At 37.1% G+C, this 27,518-nt stretch overlaps 2 protein-coding genes across 5 annotated transcripts in view; one reads left to right on the top strand and one right to left on the bottom strand.

The window, feature by feature from the left end:
* The window catches only part of LOC127960214 (E3 ubiquitin-protein ligase TRIM39), a 290,581-nt gene that overhangs the window by 35,964 nt on the left and 227,099 nt on the right, over positions 1–27,518 (top strand). The gene's annotated exons all lie outside the window — the stretch shown is intronic.
* On the bottom strand, positions 10,436–11,906 carry LOC127960219 (granzyme K). Its single transcript, XM_052559837.1, has 5 exons — positions 11,826–11,906; positions 11,581–11,725; positions 11,114–11,252; positions 10,775–11,029; positions 10,436–10,677 (listed from the first exon to the last, which is right to left on the bottom strand). Exons 1-5 carry the CDS (start codon positions 11,887–11,889, stop codon positions 10,507–10,509), a joined length of 774 nt encoding a protein of 257 aa, XP_052415797.1. The 5' UTR covers positions 11,890–11,906; the 3' UTR covers positions 10,436–10,506.

The following is a 27,518-nucleotide window of genomic DNA, read 5'->3' as shown; positions in this document are numbered from 1 at the left end:
TCATAGAAGAATCAGTAGATAAAAATACAAATAAAACAGGAGAAGCAGACGGTAAAGATGATGAACAAGTGTGCTCAGGAGATCTTCATCATCATGGGAAGATCTTTCTCATTGTGCGTGCTGTCATGCTGCTGCTGTGCATCACTGGATTGATCTTTGTGAAACTGAAGGTAAGCACACACACACACACGCACACGCACACACACACACACACACACACAAACAGTGCTGAAAAGCACAAATCAAAAATAAAAACTAAACTTATAAAAAACATTAGGCATCGATCTGAAATGTATTACAGAGGTATGCTGTTATGTGCTGATTTCAATTTAGTGGTTTGATTTGTTGCTGAATATCTGTTGCTGTCTAATTGTTTTGCAATTCCGACACTCTGGGATGTTTTTCTGGGATGTCCCAAACACTTGTGTTTGTCCAAATAAGTAAAGCTTTACATGTAAAATTAGTTATGGCATGTTCACAGATCATTGGATACTTTTGAAATGGTGCTCAATGTCAAGTGGCCCTGCATTTTGTTCTCAAATTATTATTATTATTTTTTTTTTACATTAAGCAAAATGTGTAAATAAATAGATTTACCAATGATAACAGAAAATGATATGAGCCTTTAGATAATTTTGGCTTCTTGAATCCTGAAGTGAAAAATAAATGCGTTTGTTGTGTCTTGTTGAGAGTATATCAGCATTACACACTCAGATAATCTTTCCCTCACACTGACTGAGATGCATTAAGTCTTTTAATAGCTGAACCACTTAGTTAACATATCAACAGCTAATGCCCACTAATACACAGCTACCAATCTATAGCCAAAATATTTATATAGGCTTTCATTTGAGAAACAGAAGTCATATAGCTCAAAAAATTCATTCACCCATTGAATAACAACCCATTTATTATTATTATTATTATTATTATTATTATTATTATTATTATTATTATTATTATTATTATTATTATACTGTAGCTGTTGCTGTTTGACAGATTTCTCAGTATGTGCCACTAGCAGTCATACACCCGTTCTTCTGTATCTCTTTTCCAAATAAAATGTTATTAAAAATATGTTATTTTTTATTTTATTTTTAAATGAGTCACTACTTTTTGTCATCCTCAGGTTAAGGGGTGTTGGAGGAACAAGAAATACAGACCACCAAATCCAACCTCAGACTCAGTTTACGAAGAGATGAAACAGAGAAATTTGGACGGTCAGCCCAGTGTACGGACGCTCATCAACCCATCAAGTTCCTCCACTAAATATCTGTGATATAAAGTTTATATCTTTATTTGGATTAGCAAAGCTTTCAAATGACTTATTGCTTCATATTTGAGTTTCTCATTTTATTTTTTTTCTTATCCTTCTTTCAGTTCAGAGAGAGAGAAACATAATTAAACATAAACTTTAATAAATTTTTATTAAATATAAACATAACTGTGGGAACTTATTCAAAAGACATAAAATGCATACCAATAGATTCATACAGTATCATTGCAGGTTCTAAAAGAAATGAGTAAAACAGTGAGCACTTGTAATCGTTTTCTTACACAGTTTCGATTGCAGCTCCATATGTTTTGCTATGGTTATATTTAAGATGCTGTAGATCTGGAACAATTTAAAAGTCTAAGTGTTAAGAATAAAAAAAGATGCAGCAGTTTAAGAGATATTGTCAGCTGATGGACAACTGAAATGTCAAAGAGCTCATTTGTGGTCTGGTGTGCACTCGCCTGCGAGCTACTTTCAGTCTGACAAATAGTCTAAGAGTGAACTGACTGATAGAATTAAAGTACAGAGACATATTTCACTCCTCTGTTCATAATAAAGGCCAAGGTTTAAACTAAATATTGCAAAAATAGTATGCATCTTGTTTACACAGTTTGTATTTTGCTCTCTGATGTTCATTTCTAAATTTGGTCACCACTCTTAACCAAACATCTTCCTTTGCAGTTGTGGTCATGTCTTCCTTTCTATAACCTTAAAATGCATCAAAACAAGCCACACTGACATGTTTCTAATGCTGACTAACAATGATGTAGTTTAAAAAGTATGCTGTGTGTGCAGATAAGGCTTTTATGTATTTAAAAAAAACATATATTACATAACATTAAAGCTGTTTTAAGTACCATCCAGCTTGGTTGCATTTTTTATGTATTTTAATGTTTTTTTATTGTAATGTTTATGTATTTGATTTACTATGTTTTGTCTCTGACAAGAGTGTCTCTTGTCTTTGTATTGTGCAAAATAACATTGAAAAATAAAATGCAACAAAACATTTAATTAAGCAACTGTCAAAATTATTGCCAATTGATGTGGATTATAGTGTTTCACAGTAATACACCTTATATTACCAACCAATTATTTTACGAAATTCTCAGAATGACATTACAAAGCATCTGTTGAGAATCAAACTGTACAAAATGTAGGAATTTTACTCTGGATGAAGAGAAAAGTAATTTACTTCTGTTTAGAGATCACTTAACATATAAAACATAGGAAACCGCTCATCATTTAATAAGTTGACACCCTATGGGCTAATCTTCAGCAAGTTTTACACTAAACAATACATTTGGATTTAGGTATTTTTAAAGTTTACTCTGAAAAAAAAAAATGCTGTTTTAAAAGAGAAGTCACTGACTTTTTGCGACAGGTGGGATTCTCATTCATTCCTATGGGATCCTTAAACAACGACTGAGTGTCGTACAACTCCAGGGTTTGTCCCTATCTTCAGCCCAAGACATGCTTGTAGGCTCAAGCACTCCATTGTGACCTTACTAAAGTGGGCATTGAAAAAGATGAACTTGGATCTAAAAAGAAGATATATAATTTGAAAAAGGCAGACAGTGACATGTTTTACACTAATAAGCTATTACTTGAAGGGAATAAATGACAATGTTCAGATAAATCAGCTTGTACAAGTTATTATACAGACATACAAGAAAAGTATCAACTGGACAATATCCAATTATATATAAAGAGATAAATAACTCTGTAAGATCTTAAACAAACAATGTAAGATCAAAATGGGAAAGATTTAGGCATTACCTTGACTTGAGATCATTGGGCTAAAATATTTCCTCTCCCACATACCTTAACAAGGTTAAGAGTTTGGTTGAAAACATTTGACTATTTTTTATCTGACGAGTTTAAAAACGAAGACAGATGTCTGTTTAAAATATTAAAGGCAACAAGTAAAAAGGCAGTAACCTGAAAATGGTAACTGTCATTTTGACCCATTTGGTCTACAAATAGCGATACTAGTTTTAACTGTAACTTGGCAAATTACCATTGAGTAAAAACATAAAAGCTCTGCATTGGGTGTTTTCTTTTTTTTTGCCTTTGCATCGTGCATTTAAAATTATTTAATGCACAGCAAGCAGTTGATTAGCCTTAAATATATATATATATAAAAGAAAGAAGGCATAACTTTGATTCTTGCTCTTGTCGCCGGCGCCAAGTTGTATAGACACGGTTTCGTTGTGAAAGCAAAAATAAATTGTTTGGCATTCCAAAAGATGAAACAACTTGAAATCAGTGGTTGAGTTGTAGTTACAACACTGTTCCAGAACAATTCAACCCAAATATTCAGATGTGTGCAGTAGATTGTATGGAGGACTATTTCCTGATCCTGAGAGAGAAGACTACAACTGCTATGACTCACAGTCTGTAAGTACATTTAAGTACGGGAGGAAGTGGCTTGGTGTTTAGAGAGTATTTGAGTGTTTCGTTTCAGTTTAAACATTCCCGTCTATGCCATTTTTACAGTAGATTAAGCTACTCCTAAGGATTTGTGGTAGAACAGTTCTAGAATGTGTTTGTGAATCTGCACACGAGTTGAAAATTGTAACGTCAAATGTTCTCAGTCAACTGTATCAATTCATACACTGTCCGAAATGACTGATATTGAGTTCCAAACAAATATATATGTTCCATTCAAAGTGCGTTGAAGTTAGTGAGACGTAAATGTACATTTTATTTATTTACAGAGGTGTATGATGTCACACTTGTCCGTGTGCAAAGATGGTGTGGAGCACAAATCCATGAATGAATGTTCTGAAGTGAGATAAACTTCAACAGATTTGCCCTGCTCAGCAAGTAGGGAGCAATAAACACTGTGTAGAGACCATGTCAATGGGAACACAGTTCATGCACGGAGCTCACTTGTAACGAGCTGATAATCTGAATCAGTTGTGTTACCAAAGAGAGACATACCAAATATGCAGAACTGGGGGGTTTAAGGACTGGAATTGAGAACTGCTTGTGCAGATTAGAGCTTGTTGCTTGTCATTTCTCTGATCACAAATGCAGAAATGGTTTTATGTTTAGACCACCACGTCCGTGTGCTCAAGACCGAAGCCCTCCAGGGTGGAGAAGAAGACCACCACAGTGGGATCGGACTGGCAGGAGAGCAAGTCTGGTTGGGCAAGTCTGAAACATAGAACATGAACAAGTTAAGGGTAGCCTCCGTGGCCAAGACAGGATCAGTCGAGCGCTCAGAGAGTTCAACTGAGACGTGGGGAGGCTCTGGTAGTTCCACAGAGATGTGGAGAGACTCTGGTAATCCCATGGTGTTTAGACTGGATTCCAGAAGATCAATGCTGACTTGACTCTACTCCTGTAGATCATTGGTGGCCTGACTCTGCTCATTAAGATCATTGGTGACTTGCATTTGTTCATGAAGATCAATGGTGACTTGCCTTTGCCCATGAAGATAGTCGGTGACTTGACCTTGCCCATGAAGAACACTGGTGACTTGACCTTGTTCATGAATTTCACCGGTGACTAGCCCTGACTCTGGAGGGTCAGTGGTGACTAGCCCTGACTCTGGAAGGTCAAAGGTGACTAGCCCTGACTCTAGAAGGTCAGTGATGACTAACCCTGACTCTAGAGGGTCCACGAGCACCTGACTCAACTCTGGAAAGTCAACAAGGACCTGACTCAACTCTGGAGGGTCAACTGTGGCTGTCATTCTGTGCAGAGGTGCTGGACAAGCAGCCGTCTGGTGCCATGTCTCTGGACCGGCGGCCATCTTGGGAAGTGGCTCTGGGTGGGCGACCACCTTGTGCAGTGGCAATGGGCTGGCGGCCATCTTGTACTGCGGTGCTGGCTCAGCAGACGTGACATGAACAATCTCTGGATCAGCAGACGTGACGTGAACACTCCTGGGAATTTCTAGGATCTTGTTCAGAATCAGAATCAGAATCAGAAAGAGCTTTATTGCCAAGTATTCTTACGCATACAAGAAATTTGTTTTAGTGACATAAGCTTCCAGTACACAGAGACAACAACACACAGACAAAAAAAAAAAAAAAAAATTACAAATTGGCAAATAAATAAGTGTATAAACAATTGTGCTATAAATGATAATGGAATAGGATTGAGTGAGATGCAGGAATGTTCTAGGATGGAGGGTTAACAAATAAATATAAGGATATTGCACGTTTATAAGCATAAGTAGGGAACATTTAACTGTTCATGAGGTAGATTGCCTGGGGGAAGAAACTGTTCTTGTGCCTTGCTGTTCTGGTGTTTGCGGCTCTGAGGCGCCGGCCAGATGGCAAAAGTTCAAAGATGGGGTGACTTGGATGTGAGGGATCCAGAGTGATTTTCTGAGCCCTTTTCCTCACTCTGGATGTATACAGTTCTTGAAGGGTGGGCAGGGGAGCACCAATAATCCTTTCAGCAGTCCGAACAGTTCTCTGTAGTCTTCTGATGTCTGATTTTGTTGCTGAACCAAACCAGACAGTTATTGAAGTACAGAGGACAGACTCAATGACGGCCGAGTAGAACTGTTTCAGCAGCTCCTGTGGCAAGTTAAACTTCCTCAGCTGGCGAAGGAAATACAACCTTTGCTGGGCCTTTTTAACAATGGAGTCAATGTGATTGTCCCACTTCAGGTCCTGAGAGATGGTGGTTCCCAGGAATCTGAATGACTCCACTGCAGTCACAGTGCTGTTCATGATGGTGAGTGGGGAAAGTGCAGGTGGGTTTCTCCTGAAGTCCACGATCATCTCCACTGTTTTGAGCGTGTTCAGCTCCAGGTTGTTAAGACTGCACCACACAGCCAGCTGCTCAACCTCTTGTCTGTAAACAGACTCATCACCGTCCTGGATGAGGCCGATGAGTGTGGTGTCGTCTGCAAACTTTAGGAGCTTGACAGAGGGGTCTTTAGAGGTGCAGTCGTTGGTGTACAGGGAGAAAAGCAGAGGGGAGAGAACACATCCCTGAGGGGCACCAGTGTTGGTAGAGCAGCTGTTTGATGTGAGCATGGAAAAATGTTCAGCATGGAAAAATGTTCAGCATGGAAGAATAATTCAAGAATGTCTCAGCAGCAATATTAGGCAGTGGCGCTTGGCTGGCGGCTGTCCTGCATCGTGGCGCGGGGCTGGCGACCACTTTCTGCTGTGGCGCTGGGCTGGCGTCCATCTTGGGCAGTGTCGCTGGGCCGGTGGTCATTCTGTGCAGTGGCTCTGCGCTGGCGGCTGTCTTGTGCTGTGGTGCTGGGCTGGCTTCCATCTTGCCCCCGTGGCAGTGGCGCTGGACTTGCGGCCATCATGGGCAGTGGCGCTGGCTCGGCGGACGTGCGCTTCCTCTCCCTTCTCCGTCCGCCATGATGAGACGGCGGCTCTGATCCATCCCACATGAGCCCCGGGTTGAAGGGGGGCCATGGTGGAGAACGCTGCTGAGCCTCCTCTCGACCACTCCCTCCTCGGCGACCTCCCCTGGTCCCGCGTAAACATGACCAGGCAGGTTCCCTCAAATGGATTGCTTATCTCCCGCTCGGTGGCTGGGGAAGAAACATCAACCAACATACCGATTGAACTCGTGTTGACGAAGTCACGACCGGGATACAGGAAAACACGGTGAGAGATCCAAATGCGGGTATGTCTTTTATTTAGGGGTAATCCAACTCGTAAACAGTTCAGGCAGGGGTCAAAACCAAAGTATCAATCCAAACATAAACAAACACTAAAACACGGTAAGAACAAGACTTTGAATTGGACGTGATAACCATAAGGACACATACTAAGACAGACAGGGTATAAATACACAGGGAAATGACAGTGCTAATGGAGAATTGGCTGAGTGCAATGACTAATGATTAGTGACAGCTGAGTGCAATGCGAAAACAGAGATCGTGGGGAATGGTTCAGGAAGTGACAGACACCGTGGGGAAGGAGGACATCTATCGGTTACCCAGGGAACACAAACCAGACACTGTGACACCTGAATCACGTCCTTTGGATAAGACTAGAGAGGAATATGAAGGTCATCAAAGTTGCAGTACAAAAATAAAGTGAAAGTTTAATTGAAATATGAAATGTGTGCATATATATATATATATATATATATATATATATATATATATATATATATATATATATATATATATATATATATATATATATATATATATCTGTGTGCTCGATTCTGGCATCCAGGATGATGTTAAACTTCGTTTTTGTGTACTTTTCAGTCAAAGATGCTGAAAAACAATTAAAGTCACATGTGAATTTAAGCATAGAATCTAGCATTTAAAATAAACATTACATTAATTAAATGTACATTTATTCATTTAGCAGATGCTTTTATCCAAAGTGACTTACAAATGAGGCCAATAGAAACAATGAAAATAAAAGAGAAATAATATTCTGCTCTATTTGTCCTTCTAATACATGTTTAAAGCAAATTTAGTTAAATGTGATATTTCAAACAGACCCCCTATAGGCTGATGCCTATATATCATTTTATGAATGCCACTTTTAGCTTAGCTTAGCACAGATCATTGAATCTGATTAGACCATTAGCATTTCACTCAAAAATGACCAAAATGAGTTTCAATATTTTTCCTATTTAAAACTTGACTCTTCTGTAGCTGCATCGTGTGCATCGTGTAGACCGATGGAAAATAAAAAGTTGTGATTTTCTAGGCCCAAATTGCTAGGAACTATACTTTCATTACAGCGTAATAATCAGGAAACTTTGCTTATCGGAAGCTACCTAGCCGGATCAGCCTCCTCTTTTAGATAGAATAAATCCTTTTGTGGGAGACTTTGAGCTTTGTAACTCTGCAGATCTTATACATGCACAAATAGTTACAAAACACACTAAAGAAAAGGAAAAATAGAAATTGCATCATATGACTCCTTTAAGACTTCCCCCTATTCCTTAGTAAAAGTTTGTATTTTGTATTTCTATGTTTAATTGTTTTACTGCTATTTAGGAGAACTCTTAGTGCTAAGATAAAATGTTTTGTGAATATGGGCCCAGATCCAGAAGTAAATAAATGGAAATCCTAGTCAAAGCCTTAATAAGATGAGATGATAATGACCTCTGGGGTGAACTGGAAGGACTGCAAATAGGGACAGCATAATAGTTAATCAGGTACAGAGCAACAACATTAATTGATGTCTATTACTGCATAAATAATTTTAATCACCTGTAGTTGTACTTAATTCTGAAACTGTTTTTCAGTAAGACATTCTACCCTCATCATCATGTGGCTTCACCTTGTTTTTGCTGTACTCTCTGTGTCCACTAGGGGTCTGTAAACACCAGTTTCATTTCTGTGTTCATGCATCACTATGTTGTCATCTGTGCTGTGAACTGAGCTCATATGACCCTTTTCTAATGAACATTCATGGGTTTACTGTGCTGTTGATACTTTAATATTGAGTGTTCAAATCACTAAGCAATATTTCTAATTTGATTACTTTTCCCTTTATAAAAGAAATTGTTTTTTCTGTTATTGAATTACAGCTACTACTTTTTTTAATTGAACTTAATATTGTGTAAAGACTGTATAACATTAATTTACAATGCAATAGTGGATTTAACATTACAAATGTAAAGTCTAACATTAAAATGCATGCTTTTTATTTATCGTCTCACTTTAAATACTTTGGTAAGTTAATAAGAATATATAAAAGTATTAAATTAATTGTCTATCCTTGTATCATTAACTTGTCGAGGTTGATTTTTTTATGTTAAAAAATAAATATGGCCTCATGTTGTGTCAATTACCTTTAACACACTGCCTCTAAAACTTTCATCTGACATAAAATAAATTTGAATCAGGTTTGATTTTCTGCGTTTTCACATCAGTACAATTATTTTAAGCCTGTATTGGCTACAAATATGCCATATACTCAGTCAGAACAAGCTTACACAAACTCATGACTTGTAGAGTAAAGCACAAATGGCGTCTAATAAAACTGTGGCCCACTGACTCAAATTGGGAACGAAAAATAGCTGCTGACAGAATGAGTTTTTGCTGTTTCTTAAACCACTAGGGACAAATAAAGGCTTGTGCTAGACTCACTGAATAAGATCAAGCACAATCATGATTCATTATGTAATTTTGGCTTTCACAGTACAATGAAATGTGCTGACAGTAGGATCAATAGACTGACAAGCAGCCTGCACTTGTGAATTTCTCAGAGCTGCATCACATTTGCAGCATTGCAGCACCAGAACAAAGAATAACACTAACACCACGCGCCATTGGTGTTAATGCTATTGACAATGGACCGCCAAGAGGTGGATCTGTGCCTTCGTGGTCAATTGCCACAAACCACAAGCAACAGAATAATCAACACAACAATTATAAAAGGTGCACAGTGTCATACACACACATACCACCACCATAGTGCTATAATGATACAATAAACATTAATTTAACATAAGTTGTAACATAAAACCATAATGTAATTAACTGATAAAAGCACACAAAAAAAAAAAAAAAAAAAAAACACACAAGCCATTAAAAAAAGCTCTTGCAGAGTGAATGCTGGGAAGATCAATTGATGTTTTTTTTTTATTTATTTTAATTTCAAGGTGATTTGATATTTTTCACTTACAAAAACTGTAAATGTAACTATTTTTCAGTAGCATTACAAGGAATGTCCCATTTGATTTATTAGCTTCTCATGGGGATTTAACAGTAAACATTTTACAGGTTTTTACTGTACCATCTCTACAGTCATCCCATTATAATTACATTGACTTTTTACAGTGTAAGAATTGTATATAATGCATTGAATCACTTTTTTTAGATTTCCATCTCTCTCTCTTGGCTTTTTTATTTTTATTTTATTTTGTGTGTGTATTACCTACACTCTTAAGTTAAATGTAGACTTCAGATATAATTTAAACTGTACCTAAATCTCTGCTGCACAAATCTTCGGGAGCACTTTCGAGCCAAGTGTGCGGTTCTGTCCTCGAGAGGTTTGTTTAATGTCTTCACCAGAAGGTTTCTGTTTGACACTTTGAAGTATTTCAAGGAAGTGTCTGATTTTGTTTGCATACAAAGAATATTATAAAAAGCCAGTGGAAGTTTACTTGATATGTTTTGGTGTAAATATCTAATGTGTTCAATGTAATAGAAGACAGACAAAGAAAACATGACTAATTAACCAATTTGCAGTCATTTATTAGTGACGTTTTTTGTTACAGCAATATGAACTACAACTAAAAGTCTACATGCTGGAAATGGTAGCTTAAAAGTTTGTGCTGTTGTATTGCTTTTTGAGTATGTTATTGATCCAGCGGATATGTTTTTCGGAAAGAAAGGTGTACACAGCTGGTTGCTTGGGTTTACCGCATTCTTTTGACCCTGAAACCACTCCAACTATGTTTTTCTTACAGTCCAGTGGTCCGCCAGAATCTCCCTGAAAAAGAACACAAGGTTTTGTTACCCTTAAATGGGTAAAATAATGATTTAAAAGACCATGTAGCCATAAATCAAAGACCACATTAATGACATACCCAACAGATGCCTCTGTTTTCTTGCTTGTTTCCTGCGCACAGCATGTCTTTGGTGATCACAGGATCTCTGTTGTAGTAGCAGTTGCACAGGTCCCTGTCCACCACTGTCACTTCTAACATTTGCAGTTTATCAGAAGGTTTCAGGACTTCAGAGTTAGCAGTTCCCCAACCTGTCACAACACATTTAGTTCCAGGTGGAATGTTTTGTTCCTTTTTGGGGATTTTTTTAGGTTTCACATTCACTTTTTTGCTTAGCTGAAAAAAAAAAAAAAAATGAAAAGACAACACTCAAATGCATACTATGAAAAATGTATACTACTACTTTCAGTTCATCCTTACCTTAATGAGCATGATGTCATCTTGTTTGGTCTTTACATTGAATGTTTTAGGATACTCGTAACCGAGGATGCCAACACGCTGAGTGCCTTTACTCAGAGACAGAGATCCTACGAGAACTGTCACCGATGTAATGGGTTTTCTGAAAAAGAAAACCTTTCATTTATACAACTATTGAGTGGAAAAAAAAAGAAAAAGAAAAATAAAAAAAAAACACTCTCTTTCAAGAGGAAAAAAAATTGCAAAGAGAAAAATGCATGACATCTATTTTATTTACAAATTTTAAAAATAAATATAAATACATAACAATTAAACAATAACTGTTTAGACAATTATTTTAGGAAAATAATACAGAACACGATACTAATATTACACTACTGCAAAAATACTAATTTGTAGATTAATCTTCTTTCTTGAAAGGTACTATTATGCTTCACATATACTTCAATTGTGTGCCCAAAGTGCCTTACTGTTGGCAATGTGCTGCAGTTAACACCCACTGGTCTTGAATCAGGATTCCTCCACACACATGGATCTGGTTCATCTGAATGGACACCATCCATGGTTGATGTTTTTTGACATCTTTGCCTCCAACAATGGACACCTCAGAGCAATCTGGAATAGAGATTTCAAAGGCAGTTACAGATTGTGATATTTTAAATCAAACAGTGAACTTATTAAACGTATTAAATAAAACTTACTAAATAAAAATTACCTGCCAATTTGGAAAAGGTTAATGCCAGTAAGCAATGCACAATCAAATATCTGCAAACATCCATCTTGCTGCCTGTTCTCTCAGCCAAAAGTCAATGTGTTTCTCAGACATGGTTAATATGTGGTCAGAGCAACATCAAAAGGTGTGTAGGTGTGGGAGAGTTTGCATGCAATGTGATGCATCTGTTTTTGCACCTTTTAACAAGTTCACATTTAATTCCATCTATCTGTTTGGGGAATCCAAAAGCAAGAACAACAACAGAAAAAAGTATAATCTACTGTCATAACCTTTCTGTAAATGGTGTTCATATGAAATAAGTACTTTAAAAAGCATCAGGGGACATGTAGCCCCCACTGAACAGTTTTTTCACACCTTCAGAAGCTTCAAAGCAGAATCTTCAAAGCAGAGCCATGGCTGCAGTCTGCAGCTGTGTGAACCATAGAAATGTGTGATTTAAATGAAGACTCAATAGTATTTTTTTTTTTTAAGCTTCATGTCAAGACAGAAAATAAATAAAATTATAAGATCTATAGAGCATTAAGGGGACTGGTCAATGATGTTCACATTATAATAATATCATGAAGCAATAATAATTTAGATTACAATACAAAAACATTCACATTAATGGAGAACAACAAGTAGCAATTTAGGTAACCAGTTGTAATTCTATAAAGGTGAACCAAGTGTGCTGCACAAGTCTTGAAAAGTAACACCAACACATTTTGATCACCCCCAGGTGGCTTGTCCCAGTATAGGTCATAAACCCTGCCCTCTAATATAATGGGACATTATAATGAAAACATTATATATACAGTACAGACCAAAAGTTTGGATGCACCTTCTAGTTCAAAGAGTTTTCTTTATTTTCATGACTATGAAAATTGTAGATTCACACTGAAGGCATCAAAACTATGAATTAACACAAGTGGAATTATGTATGGAATTATATACATAACAAAAAAGTGTGAAACAACTGAAAATGTAATATTGTAGGTTCTTCAAAGTAGCCACCTTTAGCTTTGATTACTGCTTTGCACACTCTTGGCATTCTCTTGATGAGCTTCAAGAGGTAGTCACCTGAAATGGTCTTCCAACAGTCTTGAAGGAGTTCCCCGAGAGATATTTAGCACTTGTTGGCCCTTTTGCCTTCTGTCTGCGGTCCAGCTCACCCCTAAACCATCTGGATTGGGTTCAGGTCCGGTGACTGTGGAGGCCAGGTCATCTGGCGCAGCACCCCATCACTCTCCTTCTTGGTCAAATAGCCCTTGATGCCTTCAGTGTGACTCTACGATTTTCATAGTCATGAAAATAAAGAAAACTCTTTGAATGAGAAGGTGTGTCCAAACTTTTGGTTTGTACTGTATATATATATATATATTGTCATTTGTATGTAGTTTTTATCATGCTGATGTAAGTTCAAGATTTATTTATTTATTTATTTTATACGTTTGGGTTTAGTTAGTTACATGATGCTATAAAAACAGGAGTGTGACGTCACGATTGACAGCTGAGATTGACAGCTTCTCTGAGTGAACTGAGGCACCAACTGACTTTTGGGAGATCTTCAGGAAGAGACTGGATTTGCATATACATTTTTTTATCACAAGTCTCTTGTACAGCAGCCAGCAGACAAATATTGGAGCAGTCAGGCTAATTGAAAAGGGTGAGTCAACTCTGCGGGAGTGTGGGTGGGACTGTACAGACTCTGGTCCCAAATCAACGCAATATGTGTGCGCTACGTGATGTCTGATTTGCAAAAAATCGTTCGATTTAACCGGTTCTTCTTAGTGAACCGGTTGAACCAGTTCACCAAATCGAACTGAATTCTTTGAAACGGTTTGCATCTCCAATAAGCATTAATCCACAAATTACTTAAGCTGATAACTTTTTTTAACATGACACTCCCCCTGAGTCAGAATAAACCAATATCCCGGAGTAATTCATTTACTCAAACAGTACACTGACTGAACTGCTGTGAAGAGAGAACTGAAGATGAAGCATAGACTGTAAAAGAAATGGACACAGCGACCCCATTGGATTCAACGGAGACAAGTGAAGTCACTTAGAAGTACGCACGTCCTGGGGGTCTAGCATACTGTGCAGACTCAAAATGAGCTTGATGTGACGTGTGGAACCTGTCTGACAATTGTAAGTCTTCTAAAGTGTGAAAGTTGTGAACTAAAATCCAAGATGGCGCCATTGTTTGTGGCCGGCCGTCTGGTGCTGAGCAAATTGTTCGTGATTTTACTGCTTGTGACACTGTTTATGCAATGTATTGACTCTCTGCTGGTTTATGATCGTCAAACGCCGATCGATCTCTGTCTCACGTTGGAGAAGTCGCCTAAGTATGACTGGGATGGTCAGAAAAATTTTCTCCCTCCCCCCTTGCTAAACATACCTGCTCATCTTGTATGCAATCCGTCTTCCTTTGTCTGGAGAGGACACTCGAGACACCGTAGGAAGTGCAGCGGGCAGCTGGTGAGGTTGAAACCCTTACGAAAATTAACCATGGTTTTACTACAAATAAAACCAAAAAACCATAGTTACTGTAGTTAAACCATGGTAACCACAAATTAACCATGGTTTTGCTATATTAACCATAGTTTAACCATGGTATTTGTAGTAAATCTGTGGTTTTACAAATGGTAGTCAATACGCCAAAAAACCATGGGTTACTACAGTTTTACTATAATAAAACCATGGTTATTTTTCGTAAGGGAAGCTTACATAGCGGACTATTCTGCCTGTGGAGCCCGGCGTCACTTTCGTTTGCCTTTGGTTCACTATTTATCCTGGCGTGCTATGGATCCTGCCGGGACCGGGTTGATGCCAATTACCGGCTCAAATATGGAGTATTCTCGCCAACGATCACCTCGCCTTAGGAAAGGCGGTGTTAACCATGGAAACCTTCGGTCTTTGAGTTATGTACCTCGTATGGCCAGTCCCCTGGCTCCTGTCAGAGCTGCCCTGGTTAACGCTAAATCGCTGGTGAATAAGACCTTTATTTTAAAGGAGCTTTTTTCCCAGCATAACTTGGATTTTCTATTTGTGACTGACACTTGGTTAAATGTTGGTGAGTCAAGCCCTTTTTCTGAACTTCTACCACTGGATTGCACATATTTTAACTCCCCGAGGACTACTGGTCGAGGAGGAGGACTTGCTGTTATTTTTAAGGAAAAATACAATTGCAGGCAGTTGCCAATGATAACATTTTCGAGTTTTGAGATAACAATGTTTGAATTGGGCAAATTTCAGCCCGTTTTGTGTGCTCTTATTTATCGACCTCCTAAATATAGCAAGCATTTTATCAGAGACTTTACTGAATTATTGTCTGAAATTATGCCAAAATATGACCGGATCTTAATTTTAGGAGATATGAATATTCATGTATGTTGTCCCACAAATCTGTTGGCTAAAGATTTTTTAGAACTTATTGATTCATTTAACCTTATACAGTTTGTAAGTGGTCCTACACAGATTCATGGCCACACATTAGATCTTGTCTTGTCATGCAGTTAGCCTATTTTAAATATTGAGATACAAAAGGCTGTTTTTTCTGACCATGCACCAATTTTGTTTGATGTTTCCCTTCCATACAATACTGTTAAGCAATGTGCTCCACCTCGTATCCGCAGGATGATTAAACCGGCCACTGCTGCACAATTTTCCGAAGCATTTAGTAATGTTATAGACACTTTAGAGCCGTCTGCTTTCCAATGTACAGATGAGCTTGTTTCCTGTTTTTCATCCACCTGTATAAATATTCTTGATAAAATTGCACCACTAAAGCCCAGGCGCTCCAAACCTAATTCTGAACCGTGGATTAATGATTTAACTCGAGCGGCTAGGCAAAAGTGTAGGAAAGCTGAACGACAATGGAAAAAACATAAATTGCAGGTTTTTTATGATATTGTAAAGGATTGTTGGAATAATTATCAGAATTGTTCAAACTGAAAAGGCTAAATACCTCTCTGATGTTATTGATAAAAATGGCCATAAACCTCAAGTTCTTTTTAGAACAATTAATTCTGTTCTTCATACCCCCCAATCTATAATGTTGGAAGAATCTACTGTGGCCTGTGAAAAATTCCTCCACTTTTTTGTGGAAAAGATTACCACTATTCGAGCTAACATTTCACCTCAAGCCTTTGATCCTTCCATTCCCTTAGAGTGTGCTGCAGTCCTCACTGAGTTTGAGCCTGTTTCCATCTTGGCCCTTAAAAAGGATAAATAGTTTTCTGTCTCCTGCATAACTACTTTTACTCCAAGATCCTTTATAATTAAAAACACTTATTTACTCATATTTCATTAAATATTGGAATCTAATATCTGATGATCCTTCTCTTAAGGATAAATTTAGGTATCTACTTTTGTTTGTGTCCAGATGGGGCCCTAACCTCCGCAATAGGGTAGTTAAAGCATGTATAAAATCAGCTCCTTCCCCAACATTCTTAGCATCTGTTAGGGATGGTAACTATCCCTGTGGCAATTGAGCCCAATGAAATAATACACACAAGACCTATAACTTTAAACACCCCAGATTCGGTAAGAGTTACAATGTGAAGGGCATGATTACATGTAAAACTAAGAATGTTATCTACATTTTAAGATGTCCTTGTGACATGGTGTATGTGGGTAAGACGACATGTTGTTTAAAGTAGAGTGAGTGAGTGAGTATCAGTGAGCATAAAAGCTCTATCAGACGTGCCGACCCTAACTACCCTGTGGCCTGTCACTTTACAGAGGGTGCTCATTCAGTCTCTTCTTTCTGTTTTCAGGGAATTGAGCAGATTAAATTACCTAGAGGATGCAACATTGATAAAGTGCTATGTCAAAGGGACCTGTACTGGATTCATACTTTGGATGCCTTACATCCCAAAGGTTTAAGTGTGGACTTCGACATGAGTGTCATGCTATAGTCACAGCTGTACCATTTTTATAAGTCTTGAATACTGCAGTCTATGAAGGTTTTACTGATTTCCTTGCAGTGTCCATGCACTTATGTTGCATGTATGTATGTATATGTGCCTATATGTTTGTTTCTTGTAGTGGGGATTTTCACTATGGGGAGTCAAGGTGTTAATTACCTAGATAACTCAGTATGTTGGGTAGGTTAAAGAAAAACTACAACTCCCACCATTGGACTACAGCTCTCCTACCTGGCTGTCACAGGTGTGGTAATCACTGTAGGTTGCCATGATTTTTGAACACAGTTAAGTTGATTGCTACATTTATTGTCTGTATGCCCTGAGGATGGTTTGTCGAAAGCTTGGTGATTAAATTTGCTTTAAGGAGTCAAGTGTGCAGTTCATTTTTTTAGATTTTCAGTCTTGTCTGTCTGGCACCTTGGTGATCATGATCGCGGTGTAACTCCTTCTAAAGCCTCAACTTAAAAAAAGCATTTGAATTACTACAGGGGAGATGTCAGGTTAAATGTGGAAAGGATTCAAACATACCTACTGTTGTAGGACCGAGACCAGGTTCTGTAGAGCAGCTAGCTGTTTTATGTCCATTGGTGGCATTCCCAAATGAGTGTTTCTGCTTGTCCCCCAATCTACATTTGCTGTGAGCAGAGACAGGTAGACCGACCGGGGGCAGGGGGGCTGGGGGAGTGGTTGATAGGTGGCCATAAAGAGGGAGTCCAGTCAAAATTTATTTTTGTTATCATATTATTGTTTGGTCTGAATCCAATCAATATAATTATTTTAAAGGGTTTAAAGACTTTTAGTGTTCCCTTTAGAAACCCAAATTGCGAATTACTAGACCATCAGCATCCAGCACAAAATTACATGAATATTGGTTGTATAAAGCAGGGGTTCTCAAACTGCTTTTGCCAAGGACCCTTTGTGTGGGAGAACAATTTCCAAGGACCCCCTCATAATCGAAACAGTTAAGCATATGCTTCCTACCATTTGTATACTTTGATGCCATATCTATTCTCTGAAGTTCTGTCCGTGTTCACTATTTCATGTTTTTCAGCTGGTCTGTACGAAGTTCGTCTTTAGTCAACTTTGGATTTTGAATCACTTAATGATGTGGACTGACTCAAAAATGTATCCACATTCATCTTCTAAATAACAAATAAGCCAAGCTAAGCAGCAGGAAGATTGGTTCATCATGACCCGATTCAAGTGATTCACAACAGAATTACCTGATTCACTATAATCACAAAAAAGTTAAATGTTAATGTTTTAATTTATTAGAGCATTTATAATCAAGATTTTATATGTAGAATCTAGATCATCACATCGTCACTGATAAGCATTTCTTAACAATAAAGCACAACTTTATCATTCAAAGCAAGTCCACTTTGAGAACCACTGGTATAGAGTACATGTTTCACGAGTTCACACTTAACATCAATTAAACAGAGTAAAGATTATGTGTATTTGGAATGATGACCAGGGGAGGGCTCCGAGCTCAGGATTTTTACCTGAACCCAGAGTACTTCCCCTGTTGTTCTAAAAGTACTTAGGATTAGAAGTGAGGAGATGGGGTTGTGGAGGGATGCTGTCAAACGACAGAGGTACGCTTGTTGTTATATATACACCTCTTAACTCGTTGACTGGATTGATTAGCAGAATTTGCTCCATTCGTGTTTAATTAGGTTTAATAATCTGAACATGCTCCTCCTGAACTTTGTTAATAAAACATCATGTAATGTTGTTTCTAAGGGGAAAAGATGTTAAGGTTGATCATGTTAATTGTGTACCTGTATATGAGAAACATTAGCACTAATGTATTTATTGCATTTTTTTTTTTTTTTTTTTTTTTTATAGGGTGGAAAATAATGCAGTGGGAATAACTAATGTTTGTTGTCCGCATTTATTTATTACATGTAAAAAAAACTACGTGCATTTGGCCATGTCCCAATTCTATTTTTTGCCAAGAAAGGCCTCTGGAAAGTGGGTGGCCGATATGGTGACCCATCTGCCACCCAATGAGGACAACCTAAAAAGTGTGGCCACCATGAGAAAGGCCTACAATTTTGTATTGATCAAAGAAGGTAAGATTTGTGTAATTTAAGTCATGACCATTTTAAATGTGTGTGTGCTTTTTTTTTTTTTTTTTTTTTTGATGGGGAAATATCAAAAATTAACATGCACATATAAGGTTGTAGGGAACTCCACGATGACACTGCCATAGTCCCAGCCTCAGGCCCAGCCCGAGCCACAGCTTAAGGCCCAGCCTCAGCCCCAGCCTCAGTTCTTGGCCATGGCTGAGTCCCAGCCTCAAGCCCAGGAAATTGTGACATTTTATCTTTTAGATTTATACCCTTTCTCTCTCCCTGTGAAGGAACATACACCCCCCCCCCCCCCAAAAAAAAGGAAAGTGTAAGTGAATTGTGGTCTTAGCACACTATGTATGAATTTCCACTTTTGTAATCATTATTCATAAAATACAGAAATTTTCAAGTGAATTTAAGTGCAGTCAATAAATTAATAGCCATTTATGCTGCGGCACCCTGCGGGGAGCAGTTGGGGGTTCAGTGCCTTGCTCAAGGGCACCTAAGTCATGGTATTGAAGGTGGAGAGAGCACAATTGAATTGCTGAACCGTGGCCGTTACACCAAAAAAGTATTTAAGTACTTCTTGCTTAACACCTCAGTATTTGAATGAGCTCTTGTTACATTATAATCCTTCACATCTGTTGCGTTCTCAAAACTCAGGCAATTTGAATATACCTAGAATATCAAAATCAACTACGGGCGGCAGATCATTTTCCTATTTGGCGCCTAAACTCTGGAATAACCTACCTAACATTGCTCGGGAGGCAGACACACTCTTGCAGTTTAAATCTAGATTAAAGACCCATCTCTTTAACCTGGCTTACACATAACATACTAATATGCTTTTAATATCCAAATCTGTTAAAGGATTTTAGAAAGTGTGCAGAGTGTTCACATGCACACTTAACACCATGTGGATTTAGGAAGTACGCAGAGCTTACCGTGTGTACTTAAAGCTTCACAAGCATCACCAGAAGTGCTGAACCAAACAGAAGAGGCAAGCTTGAATATTACCCTCTAAGGCTAGGGGAGCACAAGATTCTCACAAATACAACCTATACCTCCCGCTTGATGCCTCAGCAAGAGGGTATATCCTTGCAGTGCCATGCCCTTATGATTAAGAAGGCTCCCGCAGAAGCCTATGACCTTGCCACATGATCCAGGAAGCATAAAACCGGAACCATGGCTAACATACTGACTGGACATAATATATTCTATTGAAAAAAGGGATTCCTGCTTCCTGTTTGCTGTGCTGCTGGTTTGTGATCGTAGCTCCATATAACTTTGTTTTTCTCTAGAATTTATATCTTTCTATCACTCTTTGTTGTTTAACCTGTATCCAGACCCCCATTATGGGACTCACAGCTGAAAGTGCCTTACCTAATTTAAAATTGAAACCGTTCCTTACTCATGTTTAAAACATTTATAATGTTGGTGGCTTTGGAAAGAAGATCATTTGGGCTTTACTTGTTAATGTTGATCATGATAATGCTCAAAAAAGTTATAGACACTGAAGTGCCTAGATTTTTTTTTTTTTTTTTTTTTTACCACACTAAATATTTTTTTTATTTGATCTTAAAATACGTGAAATCAGTCCTGGAGTAATCTAGAAAAGTAACGAGTTGAAAGTCACATGTCTCATGAGTTTCTATTTCAAATCTGAAGAAGATACCATGAAAAATCAGATTCCTGCAACCATTTTTCTGAGACTGTCTAGTCCCCCCACCCCCCTTCAAATATAAAAAATATTTACCAACTGTATTGAATGGTTCTACAAACTATTTTAGTCATTAAACATACCACTGCATAGTTTTTTTCAATTATAAACAATAGACTGAAACTTAGACATCATATAAGTGATTTATTTGAGCACTAGAAAATACAATAAGAATGATTTGAGTAAGAAAAATAAATAAAATAAAAAGATTTAACTTTGTATGCCAATTACAGTACATCCTGAGATTGCTAGAAATGCAGCATTTACAATGTTTCTGTTCATATAGTCAATTATCATGTGCTGATGGCCAGTTATAAAGAATCGTAATCGTATAAATGCGCCATAAAGTAAAAAAACACTCTATTCATATAGATGCAGTTCACATCAATAGCCGTGATTACACCATAATAGCGAGCTTATTTGTGCTCAAACAGATGGTAATCATGCAGATAAAGTCATATTCAACATAAAACAAACTCACATATTTTAAAACTGTTGAAAAATAAAACAAATAAAGAAAAAGGCGATTGCTTAGTTCCGCCTCCATTAGATGACCGGTACGTCACACCGCACATCACAAGATGCATGAGAGAGTGCCAGAATTCAAATAAACAATCTTCTGCCTATCTTTCACTTTTTTTTGTGGATTGTCTCATTCTGTTTGTTAAACTCTACATTACAAAACCATGCTGTTTTTTTTTTACTACCAAGACACAGTTTCTGAGTGTGAGATATTCCATAACAGACAAAACAATGTTTTCTCCTGAAGAACTGAAATGTAAACAAGGGAATTATTATCCATATTACAACATTATTGCTTTGTTTGACTAAACGTGCTCCATGAGATGTCATTCAGTGGACCCTTACCTTGCTAACTCAACCAGGATTTACAGCTGTGTATGTGTTTATGACTCATTATTATGACGAATCTGGTATGTACAACATTTTCATTCTTCATGTTTTTCTGTGCACTGCTTACACAAATTTGGCAAATACATTATTTATAAGCTTTCCATTGAAAAACAGCAATCAGTCATCGATGCTTGAGGCTTGGAACTTTATAAATATATATAGTTTGTCAAGATTACATTTGCCCCATTTCATTTAATATTTTTGTAAATATTTACATGTGCAAACAAGGGGAGTTCAGGGCGCCCGCGTCTGGGTGCAGGTTAATAGTTTAAAGTGATAGAATATATCTTAATTCCCTCTATATTTCTGATATTATCTATCAATCTAATTTGATTTAATATGTTAGTTTGCTTTTATTATAAATCCAAGAGTGCAGCATACCTGAAGCGCATTAGCATTCGTTAGCTTGTCATTAGTGTTTCCATTCATGCCTATCACTGTTTTATTTTTCTTTCAATTCAATTCAATTAATTTCAAGTTTATTTGTATAGCACTTTTTACAATACATATCGTTACAAAGCAACTTTACAGAAAATTATGTTTCTACAATATTTAGTAATAGCTTATAAGTGGTGACTGTCAGTTTGTGTACATATGACAAGATTTGTAGAAAAATTAATACAAGACGTAGTCAGCCAGATGATGAACATTATTAATATTATTAATAATGAATAATTATTATAAGATGAAGTCACACGTGTAGCAATATTTGTTAGTTCTGTTGTTGATTCAGGGTTAGCATCATCTGAGGTCCTATGATGGTCAGCATCATCTTTTCATCACACTTACAATTTAAGAGATACATTATTCGAATGCTTGACGAAAGATTTGTGTTTTTAATCTAGATTTAAACAGAGAGTGTGTCTGAACCTTAAACATTATCAGGAAGGCTATTCCAGAGTTTAGGAGCCAAATGTGAAAAAGCTCTACCTCCTTTAGTGGACTTTGCTATCCTAGGAACTACCAAAAGTCCAACGTTTTGTGACCTTAGGGAGCGTGATGGGTTGTAACGTGGTAGAAGGCTAGTTAGGTACGCTGGAGCTAAACCATTTAGGGTCTTATAGGTAAGTAATGATAATTTGTAACTGATATGGAACTTAATAGGTAGCCAGTGCAGCGACTGTAAAATTGGGGTAATATGATGATATTTTCTTGACCTGGTAAGGACTCTAGCCGCTGCATTTTGGACTACCTGTAGCTTGTTTTTCAAACAAGCAGGACAACCACCTAGAAGTGCATTACAATAGTCCAGTCTAGAGGTCATGAATGCATGAACTAGCTTTTCTGCATCGGAAACCATTAACATGTTTCGTAGTTGGCAATGTTTCTAAGATGGAAGAATGCAGTTTTTGTAACATGGGAAATATGTTTTTCAAAAGACAAGTTGCTGTCTAATATAACACCCAGATTTTTTACTGTAACAGTAACCGTACATCCGTCTAGTTGCAGATTGTAATCTACAAGATTCTGTGTAGTGTTTTTCGGTCCAATAATTAATATCTCGGTCTTATCCGAATTTAAATGGAGAAAATTATTGGTCATCCAATCTTTTACATTTTTAACACACTCTGTTACAGTGTAGCTTAGATAACTTAGAGGTTTCATCTGGTCTTGTTGAAATATATAGCTGAGTATCATCCGCATAACAGTGGAATCTAATTCCTTATTTTCTAATAATATTACCAAGGGGCAACATGGATATTGAAAATAGAAGGGGACCTAGGACGGATCCTTGTGGCACACCATATTTCACTGATGATAAATGTGATGACTCCCCATTTAAGTAAACAAAATGGTAGCGATCGGACAGGTAGGATCTAAACCATCTTAGAGACTGCCCTTGAATACCTGTATAGTTTTGTAATTGATCTATGAGTATGTCATGATCTATGGTGTCGAACGAAGCACTAAGATCAAGTAAGACTAGAAATGAGATGCAGCCTTGATCTGATGCAAGAAGCAGGTCATTTTTAATTTTAACAAGTGCAGTTTCTGTGCTATGGTGGGACCTGAAACCTGACTGAAATTCTTCATACAGATCATTTTTGTGCAGGAAGGTGCTCAATTGAGCACACACAACTTTTTCTAAAATTTTAGACCTAAATTCTTTCTCCTCTTCTCTATCTCTCTAGTTTTCTTTTTTATGTCGCTCCATTCTTTCACAAGTTCAAACAACTGTGGTAAGAATCTTTCATCAAGCACAGTGAGTAATGGTTTCTCCTGCTATTTTTATTTGCACTGCTTACATGTAGAGTTTATCTCTCTCTCTCTGCAACAAGGGATCCACATGTGATAAATGTAGGGAAATAGTTAAGCTGATAGAGAAGATTTCGGAATTATAGACACGCATCCAAACTTTAATTGAGGACAGTAAGAATGTGAGGGCTCTAGATATGGCTTTGGATGTGACTAGCTCAGGAAGTCCAGTACATTGTTTGCTTCTGGTTACAGCACCTCTGTAGCAGGGCAAAAGGGTGACTGTGATGTGGCATAGTCGCAGGTCAAAACACAGCTCTTCCATTCCGATCCAAACATTAAACAGGTTCTCCCCACTCAGTGACACACCCACTGAGAAACCTGATGAAAGTGCTCTAGGTATTGGCGATTCTATTGTATGGAACATGAAAATAGAGACATCAGCCACCATATGACTAATGCTAAACGTAAATACAGTAAGATTGTAAGATAGAGACTGTTTCTGTTCCCCAAACTAGAAAATACAAATAAAAAAATAAAAAAATGTCCAAACCAATTTAAAAGTAAAAACTGAATTGAGACCACATGAGCCACATTCCAAAAAAAAGGGGGAGCTGTTGCTTAAATTTATAACAATGTTTTCAGTATTTCTGAGAGGGCAGGCTTCAAGTATAACTTGTTTGAAGTAATGGTGCTTTATATAACATTATCCAGAGAAACAAGTGTTAATGATAAATCCCCTGTTATGTTTGTACTGGCTACTGTATAGGAGCCACCAGGGCACCATACAGACTTTATTAAAGAGTTTGGTGATTTTATATCCAAGTTATTCCTGGCTGCAGATAAAGTTTTAGTTGTTGCTGGTTTTAGTTGTAACTTAGTTCTTACTAGTTATATTAATATGCATGTAGATAATGAAAAAGATGCATTGGGGTCAGCATTTATAGACATTCTGAAATATATTAAGGTAAGACAACACATCTCAGGACCTGCTCATTGTCAAAATGATTCTCTAGATTTAATAGTGTCACATGAAATTGGTGTTGATGGTGTTCAAATTATGCAGCCAAGCAATGATATCTCAGATCATAATTTAGTTTTATGCAAACTTCATATAGTTAAAACTGTAAATTCTACTTTGTTACAAGTATGGTAAAACCATTACTTCTACCACAAAAGACTGCTTTGGAAGTAATCTTCTTGATATATCCAAAACCTCAGAACAACTTGATGTAACAATGTATTAATTCTCTCTTTTCTAGAATTTTAAATACAGTTGCTTCTTTATGCTTAAGGAAGATTAAAGGGTTAGTTCAGCCAAAAATGAAAATTATGTCATCAATGACTCACCCTCATGTCATTCCACACCCGTAAGACCTCCATTCCTCTTCGGAACACAGTTTAAGATATTTTAGATTTAGTCCAAGAGTTTTCATATCCTCCATTGAAAATGTATGTATGGTATAATGTCCATGTCCAGAAAGGTAATAAAAACATAATCAAAGTAGTCCAAAGTAGTGACAACAATGGGTCAGTTAGGATTTTCTTGAAGAATCAAAAATACATTTTGGTCCAGCCAGGTTCTGTCGACACTGCTTTGGCACCCTATCAAACATTTGTATAGATTTTAAAATCTTGCTTATTACTTATAAAGCCCTAATTGGTTTAGCACCTCAATATTTGAATGAGTTATTGTTACATTATAGTCCTCCACATCTGCTGCATGCTCAAAACTCAGGCAATTTGATAATACCTAGAATATCAAAATCAACTGCGGGCGTCAGATCCTTTTCCTATTTAGTGCTTAAATTCAAGAATAACCAACCTAACAGTGTTCTAGAGGCAGAAACACTTTTTTGCATCAGAAGCATTTTAAATCTAGATTAAAGACCCATCTCTTTAACATGGCTTACCCATAACACACTAATACGCTTCTAATATCCAAATCCGTTAAAGGATTTTTTATGCTGCATTAATTAGGTAAACTGGAACCAGGAACAATTCCCATAATACCCAATGTACTTGCTACATCATTAGAAGAATGGCATCTACGCTAATATTAGTCTGTTTCTCTCTTATTCTGAGGTCACCGTAGCAACCACATCCAGTCTGTATCCAGATCAGAGGGTCACTGCAGTCACCTGGATCCAGTACGTATCCAGACCAGATGGTGGATCAGCACCTACAGTAGAAAGGATCTCTACAGCCTTGAAAGACAGCGGAAACAAGGACAACTAGAGCCCCAGATACAGATCCCCTGTAAAGACCTTGTCTCAGATGACCACTGGGACAAGATGGGACGAAACAGATTCTTGTGCACAATCTTACTTTGGTGCAGCCTGGAATTACTGCTTGGTTTCGTCTGGTCAGAGGAGAACTGGCCCCCCGACTGAGCCTGGTTTCTCCAAAGGTTTTTTCTCCTTTCTGCCACCGATGGAGTTTTGGATTCTTGCCGCTGTTGCCTCTGGCTTGCTAAATTGGGGACACTTCATTTACAGCGATATCATTGACTTGATTGCACAGTTACTATTACTACGACTAAACTGAGATGATGTTATCACTGGATTCAATAATGAACTGTCTTTAACTGTCATTTTGCATTGTTGACACTGTTTTCCCAATTAACGTTGTTCACTTGTTTTGACAATTTTTTTTATTTAGTTTAAAGCGCTATATAACTAAAGGTGACTTAACTTGATTTGACTTGACAATGCAATTCCCTAAATATCACATTATAAAAAGCAAGAAAGCATATGTATGAACAGAATAATTTTAATATGAGCATTTGCCAGACATTGCAAAAAATTAAATACGGAGCCCCACACATGACATGCAAGAAAATATAAATAAATCGAGCACACAATTAACTAACTTGTTTCCCTGATGTACTAAGACGTGCACACGGTTACTATTTTGTTCCCTCGATTTGCTTAATCGTTCCCTCAATTTGTTAAATTGTGCATTCATTTTACTTATTTGTTCTCTCAATTTATAAATCATGTGCATGATTTAGCAATTCAGGGAAACTAATTAGTAAATCGTGCGCACAATTTATAAATCGAGGGAATGAAATAATAAATCATGCACATGAGTTTTGTTTTAATAGCAAAGTCTCATTTGGTAAGTTGGTGGTTAGGCCGGGGGACGTTTTCGTCCACTAGGGGGTAAAGTTGAGTCTTATTTTGGCCACAACATTCTCTGTGTTTCAGCTAATGGAATGATTTTTGGCTACAAATCTTATTTTGACACATATTTTGAGAAAATGCTTTGCAAATTTTCAAAAACAACAATACACTGTGGGCAAATTCACTACCCTTTCATTATGTTTGTGGATGAAAACATCCACTAAATTAAACTGCTGTAAAAATGTATCAGATATATATATATATATATATATATATATATATATATATATATATATATATATATATATATATATATATATATATATATATATATATATACATACATACATACATTTTTTTTTTGCATAAATCTATTAATCAACCTTAGTCCTGATCAAAACTACCTTTTTTTAAATCCAATATTTTAACTCTTTAATTACCAAATTCATAAATTATGTCACTGATTTGGAGAAAAAAACACACAAAATGACATATTTTCAATTTAATTTTTTTTTTTTTTTTTTTTCTTAGCTTTTATAACAGTCTTGGGCATGTCAAAGATTAGTAACAAGATTGGCTTTGATGCATTGTTAGTTTTTGTGCAGCATTAGATTTTATTTTTTTCTCCCTCATTTGTTGTTGGTGGCTGTTTTTGCCCCATTGACTTCCATTATAACGACATTTTTTGTTTGCAAAGCCATGACAACATATAATCATGCATTCTTGATTGTTAG

This window comes from Carassius gibelio, chromosome B6 (assembly GCF_023724105.1).
Source record: "Carassius gibelio isolate Cgi1373 ecotype wild population from Czech Republic chromosome B6, carGib1.2-hapl.c, whole genome shotgun sequence".
NCBI classification, from domain to species: domain Eukaryota; kingdom Metazoa; phylum Chordata; class Actinopteri; order Cypriniformes; family Cyprinidae; genus Carassius; species Carassius gibelio.
Note: the sequence above shows the minus strand (reverse complement) of the source record. Positions and strands in the feature narration are given on the sequence as shown.